The 27,899-nt window shown below is 46.1% G+C and overlaps 1 protein-coding gene across 3 annotated transcripts in view; it reads left to right on the plus strand.

The window, feature by feature from the left end:
- The window catches only part of EIF2AK4 (eukaryotic translation initiation factor 2 alpha kinase 4), a 3,701,979-nt gene that overhangs the window by 995,591 nt on the left and 2,678,489 nt on the right, over positions 1-27,899 (plus strand). For all 3 annotated transcript variants that reach the window (XM_044073832.1, XM_044073831.1, XM_044073833.1), the window contains one exon: positions 7,022-7,449. In XM_044073832.1, the coding sequence (XP_043929767.1) occupies positions 7,022-7,449 (428 nt within the window). The remainder of the gene's footprint in view (positions 1-7,021; positions 7,450-27,899) is intronic.

A 27,899-nucleotide genomic window follows, 5' to 3' on the forward strand; every position in this document is an offset into this window, starting at 1 on the left:
GTTTTGGGCCTTAGAAGACTTCAGATATGAGTAGGAGTTGGTGAGATGTATTACTCACCATCACCCCTCTCCCTTCCATGAGAACACATTCTTCGGTTGATCACTCTGCTCATAGTGTTACAGGTAGCTTTCAAGTTCATGCCTTGGGTTTGTGGAAAAGAAAGATCCAAAATAGCTTAGGCGAATGTCTGTTTTATTTTTGGTACATCCTGGCATCACCATGCATGGAAGGGGGCGACTTCTGAGCTCTTGAAGTTGGGCTAGAGATTGATAACTTGGTAGCAAGTACTCCCAGTGCAAGAGGTAGCGGTTTGTAGCATTTGGAGAAAAGAAAGAGCTGTATGTATCTCAACAGAACATCTGTAATTGGATAGCATAATGTGTTTATTTCTGCCCTAAACTGTGTGGAAAACATCTGCAGGACTAAATCATGCGTCAGTATGTCAGAGCCATAGCAAACACCACAACTTTCTTAAAACAGGTCAGTGCACAAAATATCCCGAAAGCATCTACTTTGTCTTCTAAGCACACTTTCTCAGAGCATTGCTGCCTTATGTCAATGGCTAGGACAAGGTTTATCTCTGGTGATGTCTTCCCGTATCACTGCTGGATATACCAACGTTCAGCCAGTGTACCAAAGTCTTTGTTTCTTAGGGAGCCTCGTATGTCAGCCATATGCTTCCCGTGTCAGTGTAGGATATAAAGTTGATGTACATGTACTCCCAAGGCAGAACTTTGTTGCTGCCATTCTGAACAACGTTGTTGTATCTTGGTCTGAATAACTTTCTTTTTGCTGGTGTTACCAAGCCTACAAATAAGTACCCCATTAAGGTTCTTTTTTCTTTTCTTTATATTGTTTAATGGTTTACATGTTATCCAGGAAGGGGAAATGTGACTCTGGTAGAATGATTTCCCATAAGGACCACCATGATAGAGGTCTGTTTTTGCTTAGGTGTGTCCCACACAGTGTTCTATCTGTTAGGCTTTTGTTCCCAAGACCTTGCATAGTTGCCTTTCTTCACTTTCCAGTTACTTTGAAAACCAACATTTCAAGCTTTTGGCCTAAGGTACCATGACAGAATCAGCTTATCCCGAGTTACAGCAGCCGCTAAAGAAGGTCAAGAATTCTAGGCCTGAGTCCTCTGCTGCTGTCCAGTCTCCACTGGACATCTCTCTTGAGGTGAGTGAGAACTCAGAGGACAGCCCAGCGTTATCTTTGATTTCATCTGCCTCAACCTTCTGAGTGGGTGGCATGGAAGCTTCTTCTTCTCACGTCTTCGGAGGCTTTGCAGACATCCACTGTGGGTATTGAGGGGTAACCATGGCTGATTATATTTGAGGGGCCTAGGGAGATTCCTCAGATCTTTGTATGGGAAGAGGTACCAGGCACTTTAATTGAATCCAGGCAAGAGTCTGAACCTCCATGTTTTGTCAGAGCAGATGTTCTTATGAAGAAAAGGCAAAAGACTAGGCATGTGGTGTCTGCTCATAGGTATCCACAGAGGGAATGTCAGGTCTTCACTCAAGGCTTGTTCAATGCCTTGATGGCATTGAAGCTTCCTTGGGGGGGGGGGGGTTCAGTTCATGCTCCTCCTTGGTTTTCTACCCCTAAGAGGGCTAAGGACCCAGACTCTTTGGACAGGGATTCTGAGGCTGATTCCTTGGCCTATTTCTTCAATTGCCTTCTCTTTTAAATTGTGGATCTAAAGAGGAGAAATCTGTCATTTTTTTTTTTCCTTTGGAGTAGCTTTCCTTTGGTGATTTGGTCCTGCACATGACAGAGCATTTCAAATGGGGTTGCTCCCAAGTTTTAGATGTATAGAAGAGATATTTTGAGTTGTCACAAATGGGGTTTCCTAAACCTTCGTTTATCCCCTCCAGTGTTGGCTGCTTTGTTAAATACCTTTTCTGCTGCTTCCCTGACACCAGATTCTCAGCCTCCAGCTCCTAAGAAATGTGATAGGTTCTGTAAGGTGCAGGATGCCTGTAAGTTCCTGTATAAATGCCCTTCCTCTGATCCTGCTGTGATTTTGGTTTTTACTGATTAGCCTTTCAGGCTGTTGCCTTCTTCCAAGCTCCTTTTCTCAGATAAAGACAGTAGAGCCGTGGAAAGAGGTGACAAAAAGGTGTACACTTCTGCTACCTTAGCCTTTAGGGCCGTCATTTACCAGAGCCATATGACTAAGTGCATTTTGTCTCTTCTTTCCCAAGTGGCAAAAATGTTTCTGACATGCCTGATTCTGAGGGTTAAGCCTCATCTCACTCTCTCTGCTCAGTTCCATTTCTCAGGTTGCCTTCACAGTATTAAATGCAGGTGATGGATCTTCGAGGGCTGCTGCTTCTGATTCTATGATTAGGTGCTATTCCTAGCTTTGCCTTCAAGCCTTACCAAATGATAAAACTTCTGGGTACTCCTTTGGATAACCAGGATTTGTTTGTGACTGCTGTGGGTCTTCTGTTCAAGACTTTACAGGATCAGGGTAAGGTCATTAAATACTTGAAACAGATCTTTATCTCACCTATTCCCCGAGTTTCAGAGGAACTGTTCTAGTAAGACTGATGCTTTGGTGCATAGGCTACTTGGACAGTCTTCCAGAGGGAAGAAGGCTTCTTGGACGATTTTTTTTTTGATAAGCCTGGTCAGACCCCAGTAGTAGTCGTTTCCTGACAAGTGTGCACCCATCCAACTGCCAACCCTCCCTTCCCCTCAGCCAGGTTCCCTTGTCCCCCAGGCTTTCTTTTTCTCTCTGTTAGGCAGCTGATCACCACAGGTAGGTGGGTTTTGTCCATCATCAGGCAGGGTAGTTTATGACCTGGAAGGCCCTTTCCTTCTCCTCCCAGAATTCCTCACTCATCCCCTTTCAGAACAGCTTCCTCATTTTACATGGTATTGCAAGGTTTACTGGACCAAGGTACCATTCAACTGGTTCCACAGTCTGGGTGGGGTTCCAGGTTTTCTTCTGGGATGTTTTGGTCCCAAGGAAAGGGGGATATTAGAGATCTGTCCTAGATCTTTTCTTTCTAAACACTTTTCTCATAGTGCCTTCATTCCAAATGCTCTCTTTAGACACTTTTGCTTGTTGCTCCCCCAAGCCTATCTAGTTTCTTTGGATCTGAAAGACGCTTACTTGCACATTCCTATACATCTTCTATTTAGGAAATATTTGCATTTCTGCGTTTCTCTCATTTTCAGTTGTCTGCTTTGCCCTTTGGGCTTTCAACAGCCCTAAGGGTATTCACAAAATGTCTAGCCCCTGTAGTCGCCTTTTGCAGGTTTCAGGTTATTCAGATATTTCCTTATCTGGATGACCTATTGCTTCAGGCTGCATCTCATTCCAAGTTGGTGCAGGATCTTCATTTTACCCAGCGTCTGTTGTACAGCCTGGGATTCACTGTCAACCTTCAGAAGTCAATGTTGACTCCATCTCAGGATCAAGTTCCAGACTTTTCATGTGCTGGCATCTTTTTCTGCCTCCATGGTTTTGGCCATCACAAAGTGTTCTCTCTTTTCTGATTCCTCTGTCCTGTCTTCTGGCCAGGGTATTTTTCACATCTGTGGAGTTCATGACCCCCACTATCCCCACGCTACCCTGGGCCAGGCTCCATATGAAGAAGTTTCAGTTCAGTGGTACATAAAATCTGTGTGGCTTCAGTGTTTCCACCCACTGGACCATCTCATTTCTCTACTCCTATGTCTCAAACTGGAAGTTTACTGGTGAATTCGGTAGCTTTCTCTCAATCCGGGTATTCCTTTTCACATACGTCAGCCATCTCAGGAACTCTTCACAGATGCCACCCCCATCCATGGATGGCCATCCCAACCCCAACCTCCATTAGGTAAACCACCGTAAAAAATTTCTCCAAAGCCAACTTCATGCTTCTTAAGTCAGAAGTGGTAAACTTCACGACACCCATGCTGACGGACGATATAGGTACGACTGCTGAATCTTATGCAAATGCACTTTATAAGCACTTACATGAGTGTATGGATCGTGCAATCCCTAACGGAACCAAGATGCTATCCTCTAAAAAAAGGAAGCCAGTCTGGTGGTCCCCTGCCATAAACAAACTCTACAGCAGAAGAAAGAAGCTGTTGCAAAAAAGAGTAAAATCCCATGATTGGAGGAACTCCGTGGTCAGACTCAGTAAGAAGATGAGATCCCTCATAAAGTCCTCCAAAGATAGTTACGAAAACAAAATCGCCACTGATTCTAAAGGCAACCAAAAAGCATTCTATAGCTATGTCAAGAATCTCAATGGCAACACTCAGATCTGTTCTGAGTTACAGCACATTGGCACTAAATGTGCAGAACCAACTGATATTGCCAACATCCTGGCAGATAGGTTCAGTGCTAACTTTACCTCTTTCTCACCCCCTAAAGGGCCCATCTCTATAACCGAAGAATGCAAAGTTCCTGTAGTCACAGCTGCACAGGTAAAAAAAACACTCTCCAAAGCCAAGAACACAGCATCCATGGGACCTGACAACATCCCAGGCTGCATTCTACATGAACTACAGAACAAACTGGCACCCCACCTAAGTACCATGTTCAATCATAGCTTCTTATCAGGCTTTTTGCCCACTGAATGGCGCACAGCAACGGTTATCCCACTCCACAAAGGGGGAGCCACCACGGACCCTGGGAACTACCGCCCTATTGGCATGACGAGCCTTGTCTGCAAGGCTATGGAACGTATCATCATGGAACTTATAAACAGTGACATTGGTAATCTCCAAACCCTGGACCCTACCCGGTTCGGGTTCGTAAAAGGCAGATCATGTCTCCTAAACCTGATAGACTTCTTTGAAGTGGTCACCAAAGCCGTAAATGAGGGTAAGGTGGTTCACACAACTTATCTAGATCTCGCCAAGGCTTTCGACACCATCCTCCACTCTGGAATTATAGATAAACTCACTTAACTAGGTATAAATCCCTATGTCACAAGATGGGTTGCCAGCTGGCTCACTGACAGAACCCACACTGTGAAAGTAGCAGACTCTGAATCCAACTTCAGACCAGTGACAAGTGGAGTACCACAGGGTTCAGTCGTATGTCCTCTCCTGTTTGGTATCTACTTCTGTGAAGTAAAGGCTAACACAGAAGGTCTTTTGACTAACGAAGTTTGCAGATGACTGCAAACTAGGAGCCATAATAAAACCTCCTAAAGATGTGGACATCCTACAAAAGGGCCTCACTGAGACAGATGCCTGGTGTCAAAGCCATGGCCTCAAGCTCAATGTCAAAAAGTGCATTGTCATCTCTTTTGGTAAAAATTCTGTACCCATGAACTACCACATAGGTGGTAGTCTACTTAACACCGAAAATGTGATGAAACCTTGGGACACAGGTGGACAGTAGTCTCTCCTTTGATAATCACATCACCACAGTTGCCAGGAAATCCTTCTATGTGGCACACCTCATCACAAAAGGTTTCTCATCCAGGAAAAAAGAGGTCATTGTTCCCCTCTACTCATCACTCATTAGACCCATTATATAGAGTACAATGCCCCTTTTGGTATGTACCTCACAAGACATCTACAACAACTGGAAAGGCCGCAGAAGTACCTCACAAAGAGGATTACCGGCCTCCGACAGATGCCCTATGCAGAATGTCTCTTAAAACCTCCAGCTTTACTCTGTCGCATATCGCCTATTCAGAGGCGATCTCTGCCTAACATACAAAGCTATGTCAAGCCCAAAGCTGTTGGACATGCTCCACTTAAAGAAATCCCAGTCCCTCCAAGCTGCACACTCTGGGTACCTAAACCTTGTCACCACAATAAACAGAACATGCTGGAGGGATATATTCCTGTCCCAGAGACTTTCTATACTCTGGAACAAACTACCTATATGTATCAAACAAAGCTCCTCATTAGCACTCAAGAAAAATCTGGATGATTGCATGGGAGATAGGAAATTCACCCCGGGGATCACTTCTGTGGCTCTGCTTGACAGGGGCACAGGAAAATTATTTTCTTGAGTGGCAAAAGCCAGGGTACTGTTTGGCTAGGCCTATATAGGCCCTAGGGCCAATGGCCTAGTACCTACCTATGAACCTATGCATCAGAGCTTGGGTGGGGAGACACTTCAGGCATCCTGAAGTTGCAAGGCCTTTGGTCAACTTAGTCTTGGTCTACTTGTTAAACCTGAGGTGGAGAAGAGGAAAGATCTAGGGATGGCTAGACGTACATTAGTTGTTTTACCAGGCACGTGGAGGTGAAAGTGATGCTTGCTGACATAGCAGGGGTGAGTGTTTGGCTGTAAAATTCTGACTGAACAGCAGCATTGACCACACTCCAGCATCTACATTTATGGTAACTTGACCACACAGCTGTACTGTGCAACTCAGTAACTATTTGAAATGTCAGGACACGCTAGAGTGAGCCCTAAAACACAGAGACTAAATGGCTAAAAAACAGACTCAAATATACTAAGTCTGAGATGACCATTTCCTGGAATATTCCATTTTCTGTGAGATATGGTGATCCTAGGAGTTGGTATGTATAACTTTGAGGGTTGTGGATTCCTGCCCCCATATCAGGGAATGCAGGGGGACTTGCCCTCCTAAAGGAGAAGAGTGATCTTTGTTTTTGCTCTTTTCCTGTTTTTTTTTTTCGACTTGTCAGCATTTTGAGTGCCAACATTTCGATAGGGAGTTGTGTAACTCACCTATGGATGATAATGTTCAGTTTGCCTTTGTTTCAGTTATTTAGCTCACCAATGGAAGCTCAGTTATGTGGAGTTTATACATCTGAGAAAAGTGTCGTATTTTACCTGAATTTATGGTGATTCTGTAATGGCGAGATTTCTTGCAGGAACAGAATTTGAGTATTTTAATGTATTTTCTTTTCTAGAATTTCTTTTTTATACACAAAGCAAAAGACACATTGACTTGCAATGTACAAGTTAGGTATATAAATTAAGCTGATTGCTTTCTACAGATGTTACACCCAGCACTATTAGATGTCAACCAGAGGAATGATACTGAGAAAGTCATTACATTCTTTCTTTCTTTAAAGGTGCAGAACAAATTGGATGGCTGTTTTTATGCTGTGAAGCGTATTCAGGTAAATCCTGCAAGCAGACAGTTTAGAAGAATAAAAGGCGAAGTGACTTTGCTTTCACGATTGAACCATGAGAATATTGTGCGGTATTACAATGCTTGGATTGAAAGGCATGAGGTGCCAGTTGTTAGGGCCCCAGATGAATACAGTGCCAAAGAAAAAAATTTATGCTCAGATGGCGGCCAGCCAAAAGGGACTAGTGAGCTGGAAGTGGGAGACAACATTGAAGTCAATGCTCCTCCTCCTGTCCTGACCAGTTCTGTGGAGTGGAGCACCTCCTGTGAGAGGTCTTCAAGTGCCAAATGTAGTGGAGCAGCTTCTGAGTCCAGTGATGATGATGATGATGAGGAGGATGATGGAGGAGTTTTCTCTCCTTCCTTTTTGTAAGTAATTGTTTTTATTTTGCTTGAGGCAGTCATTAATGAATATTGTATGCATGCTGATCATTGTACCAAGTCACTGCGTACCTATGAAAATGTGTAACTCTGTGCACAGAACATGAACAAACTCTTCAGATATGTGACTTCTCTTGCATCATGAAGAGAATAAAAGTAGTAAGGAAAAAACTTTGCATGAGTGCTATGATGAGTGTGTTCATTTAGTCTTTTCAAAATGTATGATGCAATTACAAATTCCTGTAGTCTGATGCAGAAGGCTGATGAGTTATATTTGATCGCTTATTTGAGTGGGAATAAAGTTCTGTTCTTCACTGAAGCTTGGCAGTGTTAAAACATAAACATCTAGTGGTATAAATGTGTTTGTCTGTGTAAACATACCACTAGAGGGGGCTGGTGTTATTTTTGGAAAGGAATCTTTTTTTGCCAAATCATTGTATGTTAATACAGAAATGGACATTCTCAGTACTGTAATTGATGATCTGCTAAACTCTAAGAGATTACAATTCATTGCATTTTACTAAAGCCCAAGAAGTAATATTGCTATGCTGTCTCAGTTTCTGGAAGCCCAAACTGAAAATTTGGAAAACCAAAATTTTAAGTGATATTAATTTACCTATTCATTATCTGGATGCTCCTTAGTTACATATACATCATGAGAGGTGTATTCCTTGATCTGTTGGATCAAAACATTTTTTCTCAGTTAATTGCATTTTCAACAAGAAATAATAATATTTTGAATTTGTTACTAACAAATATTCCTGATAGGGTGTCTAATTTTAAACCAGTCACCTTATTGGGCAGTTCTGATCTTGTCACTTCTTTGTTCTATGTGTAATGCCATCTTGTAAAATAGAAATAACTAGAAATAACTTGATCTGTCCTTTCTACAATAAAACCTTTAGACATCAGTACCAGCCTAAATGGAAAATGTTGGGAAGAAATATGTGCATGCAATTCAATACATTTGCGAGAAATTTGAATCTACTTCCATTAGACTATTGGGCAGTTGTAAGACATCTAAGTAGGGGTTTGTAGTAATGTTGTTTTCCCGATGTGGTGGAATTCTGAGCTAGATAAACTATTGAAAGGTAAAAATAAGGAGGTATAAATGTAAAGTATATAAAAGGTATAGAAATCAAGAGTTATAAATCTTTCAGTAAAGTATATAGAATGTGGTGCTTGCTGTTAAGTCTGACAAGGCACATTGTGAAGTCAGTTTAGTTAAAGAAGATGCTACATGTGAGTAGTTGTACAACTATGGAAACATTGTTAATAGCAGGTGCACCTGAGTGATGTAACTAAAATATGAAGAATAACTCCCGAGAAGTCGCCACCTTATTTAATTCTTATTTCACAGAATTTGTTTTTTCTACCTTTTAATGGTGCTTTTGATATTATAATATCAGTTCTGTGTGTCCATTAATAACTAAAGGCATTGATAGCATCATAGGTCAATACTAAGCAATTGATCCAGGGGACCATTAGTAGCCTAACCACAATACCCCATATCTTAGGTACCCATTGACACAACTGATTTATACACAATTCCAACCTCTTTAATTGAGGGCTTGAGAGGTATGACCAGGAGTGTATTTATGACTACCCACTTATTCATCCAGGTTATACTTAGAGGATCAGGGAGCCACTTTGCTTTGCATCCAAAGGAAACCCATTCCATGAAAGAGGGATTCTATGAGATATATTTCTCTCTGTAGCAGGACCTCTATTTATGTTTCAGTGGAAGTTAAGATCTCTAGAGCACGTGTTGAGAGTGTTACTACCCTGCAGATATGCAGGAAGTCACATAAGATTGGATCCTTCAGGACTGTGAGAACTAGACAAAGTTCACTTGTCTAGAGTCAGTAAGAAACTGAAAAGAGAGTAAGCACTTAAAGGTGGTCTGGGTAGTTCAAGGATACAATGCCTTTGATTATATTAGTGAGGAAACTCTAAGGTCTCTCAGGCTGGGCATATGCTTAGATAGCTACATTACACTCTACTATGGGCCTGATGAGGGAGGAATAGAGAGTGATGATAACTTCCTTAGATCTGGAAGAAATACCCCTGAGGATTAGTCATCACAAAATATGGTAAATGCAAGTAGCAGTATGTGTGTGTGTGTGTGTGTGTGTGTGTGTGTGTGTGTGTGTCCATATGATATCCCTGGTACATATGTTTATACTTAGGAGCAAATATCAATACATTTCTAACATTCTTGCTTAATTATATTCTGCAGTGGGGATTGTCCCCGATTTGTGAAGGTAAGCACATATTGTGCCAGTTCATAAAGATGGTAGTTGCGGGTCTAGTTTGCTATATAGGCCTGCCAGTTTGACATCCTTGTTTGGGAAATATTGTGATAGATGTCTACAAAAACAACTGAAAATAGAACTGGAATAGGGCCTAGTATTGACATCAACCAAAATGGTTTCAAAAAAAAAAAAAAGTCTACCTTTACCAATTTAGTACACTTTTAACATAAATGAGAGAACTTGTGTGACTGTTGTATTTTTGGATGTAGGCAAAGTGTTTAGTAGTGCACCCCAGTATACAGTAATTCATAGCTTAATTAATCGTAGTGTCAGGTCTTATATTTTCAAATAGGTGCGTGTTTGATTAAAAACTAAAAAAACAGACTTAAAGTTCTTGGTCACTTTTCAAATTGGTCCATCATATATTGTGGTGTCCCAAGGGCTTGGTCTTAGGACTTCATTTTTATATAGTTATTTTTCTTTTGCCGTTAAGTTATTGTTGGTTATTGAAGTATGCAAATGATATTAAAATTGGACATTTTATGAAATAATGTTTATGCATTTTATAAGTTATCTCTACATTTAATGATTATTTGAAAAGGAATAGATTAAACTCTGATAAAAGTGGTATGTTTTTGATCTTGCTACAGTTGATGAGGTTATCACTTTTGGTAATATAATTGTCAATATTTTTGACAGATGCGCAAAGATCTGGAAATTTTAAACAGTGATATGTGTTTCAAAGAATGTAAAGGATGTCAAATCTAAAGCTTTGAAGATGGTAGATGTTAAATTTAGGTGCCTAGCCTCTAGTTCTCCTGAATTGCTAATAAAGATATATGTTACATATGTTCGACTGTAATTGAGCACAACTATTTTCATTTTCTAAAAGAGGTGATGTTATGTGATCCTATCTCGCCTACATTCTGTACTGATGGGCTCGGAGCCAATCCCTCGGCTCCGACTCGGCACGCTTATGCTATAGAGCAAGGCCTCTTATTGGCTGAGCTATCTTTATCCCAGGATGCACCACCACTAATCCCCCAGATCTCGTTTGCCGCTTACAAAGCTTAGACGTGGTCTCAACTTGGCTGGGCTAAGTACTATTTATTTAGGCTTTTTTCTGTCAGAAATGTGCTTGCTTTAAACCCAAAAGCTGTTTTAACAGCTGTTGTTGTCATGCGAGTGTGTATTGATTAGTTTTGTTGAGAAATTCGTGTTTTTTCTCGTCAGGGAAGGTTTCCCGTTTTAGTTAGAGGGGGCCTTCCCCTGTTGCTTTCCTATCACTGTTTCTTTCGTGGGTCAAGTGCCCGTTTAAGTTAGAGGGTCTTGACTCTCTCTGTCTGTCTGTGTGATCTCGTCACTGTATTGTGTAAAAAAAAAAAAAAAAAAAAAAAAAACTTTTTATATTATTGTTATTGAACTATTTAGTTCTTGTATTTCTCTTTATACAGGTACTGTTTTTTTCGAAAGTAGTATGTCCAAAGAGCATAGACCCTCCGGGTTTAAAAAGTGCACGAGGTGTGGTTATAAAATGTCCATAACGGACGACCACTCCTCGTGCGTCTATTGCTTAGGCGCCAAGCACCTACAAGAATCTTGTAGCGTGTGTCACGCCTTTTCATCAAGAGTCCTCCAGGAGAGGAAAAACAAATTAATCCTGAAGGGGTTAATTTAAGCCATCCTTCGAGGAGACTTTATCTTCCTCTCCTTCTCCTTCAAAAAAGAAGAAAGCGTCGGCTCCGACCAGTCAGTCGGAACCGACTGCTAAAAAAATCTAAGCAGACTTCTCCATCGGCTCCATGGACTTCGGAGCCGAGGGCGGAACGGTCTGCCTCGATGCCTCCAGCCTCGACCCCTCTAGTTTCGGAGCCGAGGACTGGGGCATCGAGAGGCGGGTCGCCTTCATCGGCTCCACTGATATTGGAGCCGATAAGGGTTACCGGCTCAGACTCTTCCCCCTCGGAGCCGAAGTCTTTATTGGCACCGAAGGAAATTGTATTGAGATCTCCCTCAGAGCCGATAGTGGTAGAGTCCATTCGGAGCCGGTCCCCGAGTCCTTTGGAGCCAATGGAGAAATCAGTTCGGGTCCGATCGGTATCCTCCAGATCATCCAAGATGTCTGATTCGGACATCGACAGGGTGCTCCTTAGACTCTTCCAGTCTCCGGTGTTCCAAAAGCTAGTTTTGGCTCCAGCCCATTCGGCTTCGGAGCCGATGGTCCACTTCCCTACTATGGTTCCTCCTCCAACAGCCTCGGCACCGTTGGAGCCGGTGCTGGTGGAACCGGTGGAGGTTTTAGGGTCGGGCCCGACCCTTGCTCCAACTCCGGCTCTTGGGTCGGAGTTCAGTACACGGACTTCTTCCGTCGGCCCTGGGGGGAGGCTTCGGGATTGATGTTTTCGGTCCCAAGTCTCCCTCTTGGTGCGTCGGCGGCGGGAGTGCCGTCCACTGTCAGTCATGGTCACGGAAGTGGGACCCTCCCAGGATTCTGGTGGTCCCGCCTTCAGGGCTATGAGGAGTGCGTTAGCCAAATCTTCCTTGGCTACCTCCACGGTCTCCCCAGCTCCTTCCCTGCATACCGAGACTGGGTCTTCGGCAGTCCCCCTGTCCTTAGACAGCGGAACCCCGGGGCCTGAGGTTACCCCCACTGGGGTTTCTCCCCCTCCTGGTGGTTCTTCTGAAGCTTCTTCGGAAGAACCCCCCAGGAAGAGATCGTGCAAGAGGAAGCACGTTGACTCCCCTGATGAGTCTCTCATGTCAGACACTGATCTCGATGATGCAGAGGGGTCCCCTAAGTCGTCCTTGGATGATGTCTCCTTTGCAGACATCCTGGAAGCCCTAAAACAACGAGGCGGCTGGCAGTCCAAACCTCCTTCTGCTGATGAGTCGGTGTTCCTGAAGGCCTTCGGGGCTCAGCCCTCCGCCTCCTGGGTGTCGCTGCCCTTCGATGAGCTCTTGGATTTGATCTGTCGAAGGGCGTGGGAACACCCAGACTCTGTGGAACCGGTGCCTGCTCGTCCAATAAGTTCCTCTCGGCACCCCCCGAAAAAGAGTTTCTAACTAAAGGTGTGGCTGTAGATGCTTTGGTGGTGGCATCTGCTACCCAGCAAGATGTAGCAGAGGCTTCGACGTCCGTCCATCCTCCTAATAAGGAGTCTAGGAGCATGGATCGGTACGGAAAGCGCACCCTGAGTTCAGCGGCCTTTACATTGAGGTCCTTGAACTACCTTACGCACTTTACCAGATTTCAGAGGGATCTGATTAAAGAACTATCCGATACCCTCTTGGGTAACCTGCCTGAGGAGCTGGCTACAATGTCGTCCATCTCAAACTCGTCCATGAGGCTCATTTCTTATGCGGCCGAAGGGGCGAGTAGAGCGGCGGGTACAGGCATTGCTCTATGGAGACAAGCCTGGCTCCACCTGTGTCATTTCGCGGAGGCCTTTAAGTCTTCCTTTGCTGACGCCCCCTTTGATGGGTCCTCCCTGTTTGGACCCAAGGTAAAGGGCACACTGACCCGCTGTGAACAGGAGGGTAAGACTCTGACTGCCATAGGGGCACGATTTTCCACTCCCTTTCGGCCTTATCCCAAGGCTAAAAGAGGAGGGAAAATGTGGTTCCGTAGATCTCAGAAGCCTTACCCCTCTCAGCAGGAGGATTCCCCTTCCAGAGGCAGGGGAGGGGGAAATTCTTCTGGAAGGCGCCGTCCCAGAGGTGGCAGAGGCCCTCGCAACACTGGAGACCGCGAGTCCTTTCGTGGCTCTTCAGCCTTTCACAGTCCCTGAGGGATTGCCCGACTGTGCAGCTCCGGAGCCAGTCGGGGTTCTCAAGCACCTAAAAGCCTGGGAAGGTATCACTCAGGACCGATGGGTGCTTCGAATTATCGCCGGAGGTTACACCATCCCATTCTCTCATTCCCCCCCTCAGTCCAAAAAAATCCCGGACCCGCCACCCAGTCAACGGGATACTGCAGCCTCAGAAGTTTCAAAGCTGCTGCAAAAAGGAGTCATCCAACCGGTCCCTGCAGACCAGATCGGATTAGGGACTTTACTCAAGATTCTTTTTGGTGCCAAAAAAGACCGGGGACTTGAGGCCCATTTTGGACCTCAGCATCCTAAACCGTTCAGTCAGAAAGTCCAAGTTCCGAATGGTCACCCTACAAACCATTCTCCCATTGCTGGAGAAGGGTGTTTGGATATGCTCCATAGATCTCAAGGACGCTTATTACCATATCATGGTACATCAAGCGTCCAGGAGACATCTGCGCTTCAGCCTAGGAGGCAGTCATTTTCAGTTCCGTGCGCTGCCCTTTGGTCTCACCACAGCCCCAGGGTGTTCAACAAGTGTTTGGCAGTCGTGACTGCTCACCTGAGAAGTCTAGGATTCCAGGTGTTTCCGTATCTAGATGACTGGCTCCTAACTGCCACCTCCAGGCATCTACTACTGCAGAGCCTTCAAGCCACTATATCACTGGGCAGTTCCCTTGGAATCACCTTCAATTGGCCAAAGTCTGTGTTGCTGCCATCTCAACGAATAAGATTCATAGGGGTAGGGATAGACTCAAACCGAATGCGGGTCTATCTACCTACAGGCAGAATACAAACCATACAGACTCAAGTTCAAGCCTTACTTCCCAGGTCCAAAGCTCCAGCCAGGATGGTCCTGCAGCTATTGGGATCCATGTCCGCCACGGTTCTTCTAGTCCCCTTGGCAAGGTTGCACATGAGAATTCTCCAGTGGCTTCTTTCAGCTCAGTGGTCCTTTCAGGAACTCCCTCTCAGTCACCTCATATGGATCATGGAATCTTGCAAACGGGACCTTCGCTGGTGGCTAGTGCCCTCCAATTTGGATCAGGGACGACCCTTTGATGTTATGTGATCCTATCTCGCCTACATTCTGACTGATGGGTTCGGAGCCGATCCCCCGGCTCCGACTCGGCACGCATATGCTATAGAGCGAGGCTTCTAATTGGCTGAGCTATCTTTATCCCAGGATGCACCACCACTAATCCCCCAGATCTCGTTTGCCGCTTACAGAGCTTGGACGTGGTCTCAACATTGGCTGGGCTAAGTACTATATATTAGGCTTTTTTCCTGTCAGTATTTGATTCATTTAAAACCCAAAAGCTGTTTGAACGGCTATTCTTTGTGTATGAGTGTTTTTTTCTAAGATTTGGTAAAATTTGGTGTTTTTTTCCTGTCAGAGAAGGTTCCGTTTAAGTTAGAGGGGCCTTCCCCTGTGGTTACTACTTCTTGTGATTGTGTGTGGGTCAAGTACCCGTTTAAGTTAGAGGGTCTTGGCCCTCCTCTTTTTTCTTTTTCTCTTTCTCAATCTTGTGTAAAAAAAAAAAAAAAAAAAAAAAGTTCTTTAGTTTAAATTATTTACACTAAGTTAGTGGCGTACATAATTGTGTTCTTGTGTGTCAAACCCTTTAGTGTTTACTGTAGTTATCTGTTTTTTGTAGCTGAATATGTCTAAAGAGCATAAACCCTCCGGGTTTAAAAAGTGCACGAGGTGTGGCTTCAAAATGTCCATAACGGACGACAACTCCTCGTGCGTCTATTGTCTTGGTGCTAAACATCTGCAGGAATCGTGCAGTGTATGCCATGCGTTTTCCTCCAGAGTCCTCCAGGAGAGGAAAAACAAATTAATCCTCAAAGGATTAATCAAGCCTTCCTTCGAGGAGGCTTTATCTTCCTCTCCGTCTCCTTCTAAAAAGAGGAAGGCGTCGGCTCTGACCAGTCAGTCGGAACTGCTAAGAAAACTAAGCAGACTTCTCCATCAGCTCCACGGACTTCGGAGCCGAGGTCGGAACGGTCTGCCTCGATGCCTCCAGCCTCGACCCCTCTGGTTTCGGAGCCGAGGTCTGGAGCATCGAGAGGCGGGTCACCCTCATCGGCTCCACTGATATTGGAGCCGATAAGGGTCATCGGCTCAGACTCTTCCCCCTCGGAGCCGAAGTCCTTATCGGCACCGAGGGAAATTTCCTTGAAGGTTTCCTCGGAGCCGATAATTGTTGAGTCATTTCGGAGCCAGTCCCCGAGCCCTTCAGAGCCGATGGAGAAATCGGTTCGGGCCCGATCGGTATCCTCGAGATCATCCAAGATGTCTGATTCGGACATCGACAGGGTGCTCCTTCGACTCTTCCAATCTCCGGTGTTCCAAAAGATGGTTTCGGCTCCAGCCCATTTGGCTTTGGAGCCGATGGTCCACCCCCCTACTGTATTTCCTCCTCCAACACCTTCAGCACCGTTGGAGCAGGTGCTGGTGGAACCAGTGGAGGTGTTAGGGTCGGGTCCGACCCTTGCTCCTACTCCGGCTCTTGGGTCGGAGTTCAGTGCACGGACTTCTTCCTTCGGCCCTGGGGGGGAGGCTTCGGGATTGATGCTTTCGGTCCCAAGTCTCCCTCTTGGTGCGTCGGCGGCGGGAGTACCGTCCACTGTTGTGGCCTTGGAGGGAAGACCCTCCCAGGATTCTGGTGGTCCCACCTTCAGGGCTATGAGGAGTGCTTTAGCCAAATCTTCCTTGGCTACCTCCACAGTTTCCCCAGCTCCTTCCCTATATTTGGAGACTGGGTTGGCAGTTCCCTGTCCAGACAGCGGAGCCCCTGGGCCTCAGGTTACCCCCGCTGGGGTTTCTCCCCCTCCTGGAGGTCCTTCTGAAGCCTCTTCGGAGGAACCTCCCAGGAAGAAAACGTGCAAGAGGAAGCACGTTGACTCCCCTGACGAGTCTTTGACATCTGACACTGATCTCGATGATGCAGAGGGGTCCCCCAAGTCGTCCTCGAATGATGTCTCCTTTGCAGACATCCTAGAAGCCCTAAAACAACGAGGCGGCTGGCAGTCCAAACCTCCCTCTGCTGATGAGTCGGTGTTCCTGAAGGCCTTCGGGGCTCAGCCCTCCGCCTCCTGGGTGTCTGCCCTTCGACGAGCTCTTGGATTTGATCTGTCGAAGGGCGTGGGAACACCCAGACTCTGTGGAACCGGTGCCCGCTCGTCCAAACAAATTTCTCGGCCCGGATAGAGAGTTCCTTCAAAGGTGTGGCTGTAGATGCTATGGTGGTGGCATCTGCTACCCAGCAAGATGTAGCAGAGGCTTCTACGTCCGTCCATCCTCCTAATAAGGAGTCTAGGAGCATGGATCGGCAGTAAGCGCACCCTTAGTTCAGCGGCCTTTACACTGAGGTCTTTGAACTACCTGACGCACTTTACGAGATTTCAGAGGGATCTGATTAAGGAGCTATCCGATACCCTCTTGGGTAAAATGCCTGAGGAGCTGGCCCAGACGGTTGGATCTCAGCTGGCTACAATGTCGTCCATTTCGAACTCGTCCATGAGGCTCATTTCGTATGCGGCCGAAGGGGCGAGTAGAGCGGCAGGTACAGGCATCGCTCTACGGAGACAAGCCTGGCTCCGCCTGTGTCATTTCGCGGAGGCCTTTAAGTCTTCATTTGCCGACGCCCTCTTTGATGGGTCCTCCTTGTTTGGACCCAAGGTAAAAGACACACTTACCCGCTGTGAACAGGAGGGTAAGACTCTGACTGCCGTAGGGGCACGATTTTCCACTCCCTTTCGGCCTTATCCCAAGGCTAAAAGAGGAGGGAAGATGTGGTTCCGTAGATCTCAGAAGTCTTACCCTCTCAGCAGGAAGGTTCCCCTCCAGAGGCAGAGGAGGGGGAAATTCATCCGGAAGACGCCGTCCCAGAGGCGGCAGAGGCCCTCGCAACACTGGAGACCGCGAGTCCTTTCGTGGCTCTTCAGCTTTTCATAGTCCCTGAGGGATTGCCCGACTGTGCTGCTCGAGCCAGTCGGGGTCGCTCAAGCACCTGAAGGCCTGGGAAGGGATCACTCAGGACCGATGGGTGCTTCGAATTATCGCCGGAGGTTACTCCATCCCATTCTCTTGCCCCCCCTCAGTCCAAAAAAATCCCGGGCCCGCCACCCAGTCAACGGGATACCGCAGCCTCAGAAATTTCAAAGCTGCTGCAAAAAGGAGTCATCCAACCCGTCCCCGCAGACCAGATCGGATTAGGGACTTACTCAAGATTCTTTTTGGTGCCAAAAAAGACAGAGGACTTGAGGCCCATTTTGGACCTAAGCAACCTAAACCGTTCAGTCAAGAAGTCCAAGTTCCGAATGGTCACTCTACAAACCATTCTCCCATTGTTGGAGAAAGGTGTTTGGATGTGCTCCATAGACCTCAAGGACGCGTATTATCATATCAGAATACATCAAACGTCCAGGAGACACTTGCGCTTCAGCCTAGGAGGCAGTCATTTTCAGTTCCGTGCACTGCCCTTTGGTCTCACCACAGCCCCCAGGGTGTTCACCAAATGCTTGGCAGTAGTGACTGCTCACCTGAGAAGTCTAGGATTCCAGGTGTTTCCGTACCTAGACGACTGGCTCCTAACTGCCACCTCCAAGCATCTACTTCTACGGAGCCTGCAAGCCACAATATCACTGGGCAATTCCCTTGGAATCACCTTCAATTGGCCAAAGTCTGTGTTGCGGCCATCTCAAAGAATAAGATTCATAGGGGTAGAGATAGATTCAAACCAGATGCGGGTCTATCTACCTGCAGACAAATCAGGTTCGAGCCTTACTCCCCAGGTCCAAAGCCCCAGCCAGAATGGTCCTACAGCTATTGGGATCCATGTCTGCCACAGTTCTGCTAGTTCCCTTGGCAAGGTTACACATGAGAATCCTCCAGTGGCTTCTTTCAACTCAGTGGTCCTTTCAGGAACTCCCTCTCAATCATCTCATATGGATCACAGAATCTTGCAAATGGGACCTTCGCTGGTGGCTAGTGTCCTCCAATTTGGATCAGGGACGACCCTTTGTTCTTCCTCCTCCGGCCACTTTGACCACGGACGCCTCCCAGACGGGGTGGGGGGGCATTCCCTGGGCAGGTCAGTCCAAGGCAAATGGCACCCGGAAGAGACCCCTCTCCACATCAACATCCTAGAAATGAGGGCAGTACTCCTGTCCCTTCAAGCCCTTCACGATTATCTCCCTCAGGGCGTAATTCCTGTTCACTCAGACAACATGTCAGTTGTCTGGTACCTGAACAAACGGGGAGGGACCAGATCCTATCCTCTTTGCAGAGAAGCGATGAGAGTTTGGGAATGGGCAGTCTCGACCAAACGCTTCCTAGTGGCTACTCACATACCGGGCAAGTCCAATGTCATAGCCGACAGGTTGAGCAGAACCATCCTCTCTCCTCACGAATGGTCTCTGAATATGACAGTTACAAGGCAGATTTTCAGCGAATGGGGAGTTCCGTGTTGCGACCTCTTCGCGACTCTGAATGCGAAGTGCAAAGAATTTTTCTCCCTAACCCCGGCTCCGAGGAAGAGCCCCATGGACGCATTAGTCCATCCTTGGCCCACCGGCCTGCTTTATGCCTTCCCTCCAGTTCCTCTCCTCGCCAGGGTGATTCAAAAGGCATCTCTCTTAGGGAGCAAGATGATCTTAATTGCTCTTTACTGGCCTCGTCAAGTGTGGTTTCTCTATCTTTGGAAACATGCTCTGGAAGGTCCATGGTTCCTGGACCAGGTCCCAGACCTACTGATTCCTCAGTCGGGACTACTACACCAGTCCTTACACACCTTAAAATTGACGGCCTGGCTCCTCCTCTTCCGACGATAGTCAGGAGACATGCACTGGATCCAGATGTTGTGCACATATTATCTTCAGCCCACAAGTCTGCTACGAAGAAACTGTATTCTAGCAAATGGAAAAGGTTTGCTATTTGGGCTCAACTCCGGGGCCTGGACCCCATTTCTACTCCCGTGGCGGAAGTACTCAAATTCCTGACCTCTCTTTTCAATCAAGGCTCTTCAGTTTCTACCATCAAAGTACAATTGGCAGCGATTTCTAATTTTCATGAATCCATAGACCCACCTTTAATGAGCAACAGATTGTGTAAGACCTTCTTGAAAGATGCTGCTCTATTAAGACCTCCGATTTCTCATCCTGCACCTCCATGGGATCTTGATATAGTGTTGTGTGCCTTGACTTCTTTCCCCTTTGAACCGGCAGCTACCTGTGATCTAAAGTTTCTATCATGGAAGACAGCCTTTCTAGTGGCGATTACTTCAGCCAGAAGGGTTTCAGAACTTCAAGCTTTGTCAGTGAAACCCCCGTACTTGGTTTTTCATACAGACAGGGTGTCCCTCAGACCAAATCCTTCTTTTGTTCCTAAAGTTTGTTCTACTTTATGCTTGCAACAATCATTAGAGCTTCCAGTTTTTTTCCCAAAATACTCCAATAAAGCGGAGTTTATTTTCCACACACTAGATGTCCACAGACAGTTACGTTTTTATTTAGATAGGACCAAACAATCAAGGAAAACAGATCAGTTGTTTGTAACCTTTGCAGAAAACAAATTGTGCAACGCTGTCACAAAGGTCACTATTGCCAAATGGATCAGGGACTGTATTACTCAAGCTTATATTTATTCTAACAAACAGCTTACCACCTCTGTCAAGGCTCATTCTACAAGGGCTATGGCTACTTCGGTAGCATTTCATTCTAAGCTTGCTATTGGTGACATTTGTGCTGCGGCTACATGGTCTTCTCCGCACACCTTCATTTCCTCACTACAAATTAGATGTGGCATCTAGAGGACGAGCTTCATTTGGTTCCACAGTGCTCAGGAGTGTTTTCCAATGAGCCACCCGGGATTTAGGTGCTAGGGACGCTGTCCCATCAGTCAGAATGTAATGTAGGCGAGATAGGATCACATAACATCTTTTAGTTATGTACTCACCATAACTTCAGATGTTTGGGATCCATCTCGCCTACATTCCTAATAACCCACCCTCCTTCCCCCTTCCTTGGAGATCAGAGGATATCAGAAGGTCCGAATCCTGTTGTTTCATCTTGAAACATCTAACAATGTTATATAAACAAGCTGTGCATGTGTGCATGAATGCGGACAAACAAGATCTGGGGGATTAGTGGTGGTGCATCCTGGGATAAAGATAGCTCAGCCAATTAGAGGCCTCGCTCTATAGCATAAGCGTGCCGAGTCGGAGCCGAGGGATCGGCTCCGAACCCATCAGTCAGAATGTAGGCGAGATGGATCCCAAACATCTGAAGTTATGGTGAGTACATAACTAAAAGTTCTACCTCCTCCTGCGGCCACTTTGACCACAGACGCCTCCCAGATGGGGTGGGGTGGGGGCATTCCCTGGGCAGGTCAGTCCAAGGCAAATGGCACCCGGAAGAGACCCTACTTCATATCAACATCCTAGAAATGAGGGCAGTACTTCTGTCCCTACAAGCCCTTCACGATTATCTCCCTCAGGGCGTAATTGCCATTCACTCAGACAACATGTCAGTTGTCTGGTACCTGAACAAACAGGGAGGGACCAGATCCTATCCTCTTTGCAGAGAAGCCATGAGAGTTTGGGAATGGGCAGTCTCGACCAAACGCTTTCTAGTGGCTACTCACATACCGGGCAAGTCCAATGTGATAGCCGACAGATTGAGCAGAACCATCCTCTCTCCTCACGAATGGTCTCTGAATATGACAGTTGCAAGTCAGATTTTCAGCAAATGGGGAGTTCCGTGTTGCGACCTCTTCACGACTCCTCTGAATGCGAAGTGCAAAGAATTCTTCTCTCTAACCCCAGCTCCGGGGAAGAGCCCCATGGACGCACTAGTCCGTCCTTGGCCCACCAGCTTGCTTTATGCCTTCCCTCCAGTTCCTCTCCTTCCCAGGGTGATTCAAAAGACATCTCTCTTGGGGAGCAAAATGATCTTAATTGCTCCTTACTGGCCTCGTCAAGTATGGTTTCCCTACCTTCGGAAATATGCTCTGGAAGGTCCATGGTTCCTGGATCAGATCCCAGACCTTTTGGTTCATCAGTCGGGACTATTCCACCAGTCCCTGCACACCTTAAAATTGACTGCTTGGCTCCTCCTCTTCCGACTATAGTCAGGAGTCATACATTGGATCCAGAGGTTGTACACATATTATCTTCGGCCCATAAGTCTGCTACAAAGAAACTATATTCTAGCAAATGGAAAAGATTTGCTATTTGGGCTCAACTCCGGGGCCTGGACCCCCATCTCTATTCCCGTGGCAGAAGTACTAAAATTTTTAACTTCTCTTTTCAATCAAGGCTCTTCAGTCTCTACCATCAAGGTCCAATTGGCAGCGATTTCCAATTTTCACGAATCCATAAACCCACCTTTAGTGAGCAACAGATTGTGTAAGACCTTCTTGAAAGGTGCTGCTTTATTAAGACCTCCGATTTCTCATCCTGCACCTCCATGGGATCTCGATATAGTGTTACGCGCCTTGACTTCCTTCCCCTTTGAACCGGCGGCTACATGTGATCTAAAGTTTCTATCATGGAAGACAGCTTTTCTGGTGGCAATTACTTCTGCCAGAAGAGTTTCAGAGCTTCAAGCTATGTCAGTAAAACCCCCATACTTGGTTTTTCACAAAGAGTATCCCTCAGGCCAAATCCTTCCTTTGTCCCTAAAGTTTGTTCCAGTTTCTTCTTACAACAATCGTTAGAACTTCCAGTCTTTTTTCCAAAATATTCTAACAAAGCGGAATTCATATTCCACACACTAGATGTCCACAGGCAGTTGCGTTTTTATTTAGACAGGGCCAAACAAACAAGGAAAACAGATCAGTTGTTTGTATCCTTTGCAGACAATAAATTGGGCAAAGCTGTCACAAAGGTCACTATTGCCAAATGGATCAGGGACTGTATTACTCAAGCTTATTCCTATTCTAACAAAGAGCTTACCACCTCTGTCAAAGCTCATTCTACAAGGGCTATGGCTACTTCGATAGCATTTCATTCTAAGCTTGCCATTAGTGACATTTGTGCTGCAGCTACATGGTCTTCCCCGCACACTTTTATTTCCCACTACAAATTGGACGTGGCATCTAGAGGACGAGCTTCATTTGGTTCCACAGTGCTCAGGAGTGTTTTCCAGTGAGCCACCCAGGATTTAGGTGCTAGGGACGCTGTCCCATCAGTACAGAATGTAGGCGAGATAGGATCACATAACATCTTTTAGTTATGTACTTACCATAACTTTAGATGTTTGGGATCCATCTCAACTACATTCCTAATAACCCACCCTCCTTCCCCCTTCCTTGGAGATCAGAGGATATCAGAAGGTCCGAATCCTGTTGTTTCATCTTGAAACATCTAACAATGTTATATAAACAAGTTGTGCATGTGTGCATAAATGCGGACAAACAAGATCTGGGGGATTAGTGGTGGTGCATCCTGGGATAAAGATAGCTCAGCCAATAAGAGGCCTCGCTCTATAGCATAAGCGTGCCGAGTCGGAGCCGAGGGATCGGCTCCGAGCCCATCAGTACAGAATGTAGGCGACATGGATCCCAAACATCTAAAGTTATGGTAAGTACATAACTAAAAGTTTTCTGGATTGAAGGGATACAGAGATATCTCTCTGAAAGAATTCCAGTGTGTCATAATCTACCGTACGAGGAAAGGCTACAGATGTCATTCAAGGATGCATCTGCAGTCCTTACAAATGGGTTGTCCTGTCGTCAGGCAGCCCTTCGGTCGTCCGGATTCCAAAGTCTGGGTCTGGCCTCGGCTGATGTCGCACTTCACCCGACGTCATAGCTGCAGTTCTTCGGGTATAAAGGTATCAGCCGACGCCATTTTCCTCCGTCTTTCTTGCCGCGTGGCGCCCGAAGCAGAATCTGTTCGCAAGTGCCGGTCGGTCAGAACCAGAGATTACTACTACCGAAGACTTCTAAAAAGCTAAGTACCCCGTTGGGGACTCTTTCTTGCCTCAGCCGATGTCAGAAAAAGTGAATAACTGTTTAACTTGTGGGAAACAAATACCTCATAAAGATTTCCACTCTTACTGCTTACCTTGTTTAGGCCCAGACCACGACGTAGCAGCTTGTCTAGCCTGTGCTTCTTTCAACCGACGGACGCTTAGACGTCGGTCGGAATTTGCTGAGGAGTTTTTCGGCTCCGCTTTTGCTTACATTATGCCGTCGGATACTCCGACTATGCAAATATCTAAAAAGCGCAAGGAAAAGGACCGACACGCGCAGTCCGCGGTTTTGGCCGAAACCGCGGTTAAGCCAACTGCGAGTGTCTCGGTTTCGGCTGAAACCGAGTCCACAGTTCTTCCTTCGGCCGAAAGCTTACCTCCTACCGAGGCCTCATCCAGCATGGTTGAATCTGCTACTGAAATCACACCCGCTCTTGCAGGTTCTCAGGATTTATCTGATACTATCCCTTTGGATATTTCTACCCCTGCACGTGGAGCTGCTAGGCCACCTGCATCCATGTCGATTAAGGCCTTTGCCAGGGCTAAAGCAGCAAAATCTACCAAAACTGTGCCTGCTAAGACCCCCTCTCACAGGCCTAGCTCTAGTTCACAAATGCTTAGTCTGGCAGAGGATCTCATTTCTTTGATCCGGGGATCCCAACCACAACCAGACAGGGCCTCTCACCCACCTCCAGAGAAGAGGCCTAGAGTAGAGCCCCCTGAGCCAGTTTCTTCAGATGACTCCTCTGATGAATCAGATAATTCAAACTCTCCATAGGGCCCTTTTTCTCCTTATGAAGACTCTGATGCTGAAGAGTCCATTCCATCTGCCTCTCTGCCTGAGGAATTTTCTTTTGGGGAAACCTTGCATGCTATGAGGGAACAATTTCAATGGCAGGGCCAGGATTTTTCAGACTCTAGGAAAAGGCTTAGAACCTTTTTGCATTTGCCACAGCATAGGCCTTTAGCCATTCCTCCAGTACTTACTGTTGTGGATGATGCATTTAATGATGCTTGTACTGCTCCTGATTCTCTTCCTCCGGCCCCTGCTAAGCCCGATAGGTACTACAGGGTTCTGGACACACATTATCATTTGTATAAGGCTCCTTTTGCAGATCCCAAAACTATCTCCCAGGGACCAAAGGCTGTAGCAGCTCCCTCTGCCAAAACCCCCCTACCCTCTGAAAGGGAATCTAGGGCCTTAAAGAGATGGGGTAAAAAAGTTTACACTTCTGCTACTCTTTCAGCTAGGGCCTTGAACTGTCAATTCCACATGATTCAGTATCAGGAATTTATGTTAGACCAGTTAACTAAAAAACTGTCCTCGGATGAACCATTAGACAAAAAATCTGTTCAGGAAATGGTACATAACATTCAGCAGGTCAGTAATCATTCTTTAAAATGCGGCTATGATGCACTGGAGGCTTCCTTTAGATCAGCCATGACTGGTACAGTGATCAGAAGACATGCATGGTTAAAAGAGCAGTCCTTACCAGACCATGTTAAATCAAAGCTCCTAGATGCTCCCATGGATAAGCTCAATTTATTTGGCTCCCCTGCACAGCAGGTGCTGAAGAAGGTGGAAGAGAAAGCAAAATCTGTCCAGACAGTCAAGGATTTCTTGCAGGTCCAGCCTCCAAGGTTTAGCAGGAACTGGCCTTCCAAGAATTGGTCCTTTCCAGACACCTCCAGAGCTCAGAGAGGCAGGAATAGGCACTCAAGAGGCAGGGGTCAACCAGGGGTGCCTACAGGGGACGTCAGTGGCAGGCTAACAACCAGCGAGGTACAGCCACAGATCCAGCCACCACCACTTCCACAGGACAATCACAGTGACTTGCCTCTGGCACCGCCTACCGGGGAACAACTAGAAGCACCCTTAGGCGGGAAGCTAGCCTTATTTTCAGTAAACTGGCATTACATCACAGGAGACAAATGGATTTTACAGACAATAGACCAAGGTTACAGGTTTCACTTCCATACTCTACCAAGGAAGAGAGGAATGCCAAACCTACCTCCAAATCAGAAGACAGAAGCTCTAAAACAAATAACTCACTTACTAAGGATGAGAGCTATAGAAAAGGTACCATCTATGGAACAAGGGCAAGGATTTTACTCCAGACTCTTCCTGGTACCAAGAAAAGAAAACCAATGGAGACCTATTCTCGACCTGTCCGCTTTAAACACATACCTCATTGTTCCAAAATTCAAAATGCTGACCCTACAGCAACTTCTTCCCATGCTGGGCAAGGAGTCTTGGCTGGTAACTCTAGATCTCAAGGAGGCATACCTGCACGTCCCCATACGACCAAATTGCAGAAGATACCTCAGATTTCTTGCAGGATCAGAGCATTATCAATTCTCAGCATTGCCCTTTGGCTTATCTACTGCGCCCAGAGTATTCACGAAATGCCTGGCATCAGTAATTGCTCATTGCAGGCTTCAGGAATTCAAATCTACCCTTACCTGGACGACTGCCTGTTACAAGCGGACAACAAAACAAATTAACAAAAGACTTGAAAAAGGTCATTCATCTACTGCAAGCCCTGGGATACACAGTCAATATAAAAAAGTCAAGGCTGATACCATCCCAAAGGATAACCTTCTTGGGTGCAGAGCTGGACACATCAAAACAAATGGCATTCCTGACAGTAGAAAAACAGGAGCAACTCCCTCTCTACTTCATGGCATTAACAAAGCAGAACCAGCTAACAGCAAGAAAAGTCCTGCAAGCCCTGGGTTACATGGCATCCTGCATAATATTGATTCCACATGCCAGACTACATATGAGAAAGTTACAGTGGTACCTAAGGAATTTATGGTCTCAGCACAAGCACAGCCTAGAAACCCAAATTCCAATAATTCCATGCCTGAAGCAAGAATTCCAATGGTGGGCTCAGGCCTGTCAATCAAACAAAGGACTGCCCTTCCACAGCACTCAACCAAGCCAGACCATCACAACGGACGCCTCAGACCTCGGTTGGGGGGCGCACATGCTGGACAAGTGCATACAAGGCTTATGGACTCAAGACCAGCTGCACCTACACGTAAATCAAAAGGAAATGCTGGCAGTAAAACTGGCAATCCAGACATTCAGACCATTTCTTCGACAAGGTCAACTGTTGATAAGGACGGACAACACCACAGTTATGTGGTACATCAACAAACAGGGAGGCACACATTCATACCCTCTATGCCGGATGGCAATGGACCTCTGGAATGTGGCCCTGAGCTTCAACATTCAGTTACAAGCAATTTTTGTGCCAGGAAAAGAAAATATACTAGCAGACATCCTAAGCAGAACTACCACGGATGCGTACGAATGGATGCTGCATCTGGACATCTTCAAAACCATTACAGGAAAATGGGGACTACCAGAAATAGACTTATTTGCATCCCCACACAATCACCAACTGAAAAAATTCTGCACGAGGACGTACCACCCACTTGCTTGGAAAGTGGACTCCCTATCTTTCAGTTGGAAAAACCTGACAGCATATGCATTCCCACCTCTTCCTTTGATGCACAAGGTGCTATTGAAGATCAAAGAAGACCGTCCAAGGATCATCCTGATAGCTCCGGACTGGCCAAGGCAACATTGGTACCCATTACTGAGGAGTATGTCTCGGGCACAAATATGGCCTCTGCCCCTAGTTCTCTTACTGTTAACACAGAACAACTTCAAAACCCTGCATCCAAACCTGAAAACACTGCAGCTGGCTGCCTGGAACATTGCATAAGACCAAATAACCCAGATTTATCTCAAAGGGTTAAAGACATTATCTTGGAGGCTCGCAGACCCTCAACAAGAAAAAATTATTCAGCAAAATGGAAAAGATATCTCATTTGGAGTACTGCAAAAGGAGAAAATGTGTCACTGGTAAACATAGCTAACATCCTGGAATACTTGGCAGAGCTCTTCCACAATGGCCTGTCCTATTCTTCCATTAAGATTCATGCATCAGCTATTTCAGCAGAATACAACTTGGATCCTCCAGTCTTCTCACATCCTCTGCTCAGGCAGTTTCTGAGAGGAATTAAAAATGTAAAACCACCTAGGAAGCCACCATTGCCAGCATGGGACTTGAACTTTGTGCTAGAAAAGTTGACACTCCCTCCTTTCGAGCCAGCAGCAACAGCAGAATTACAGTACTTATCATGGAAAACTGCTTTCCTGCTTGCAATCACTTCAGCAAGAAGGGTTTCTGAACTACAGGCATTAATGGCAGTACAGCCCTTCCTGATCTTCCATCAAGATAGAGTGTCCATGAGAACTAATCCTACTTTTATGCCAAAGGTGGTCTCCAGAGTATCTTTACACCAGGCTATCCACCTGCCTACATTCTTCCCCAACCCACAGAACAGGGGAGAAAGACTGTTGCATACCTTGGAT

The sequence above is a fragment of the Protopterus annectens genome, chromosome 6.part0, assembly GCF_019279795.1.
Source record: "Protopterus annectens isolate FY-2018-M chromosome 6.part0, PAN1.0, whole genome shotgun sequence".
Lineage (NCBI taxonomy): Eukaryota > Metazoa > Chordata > Ceratodontiformes > Protopteridae > Protopterus > Protopterus annectens.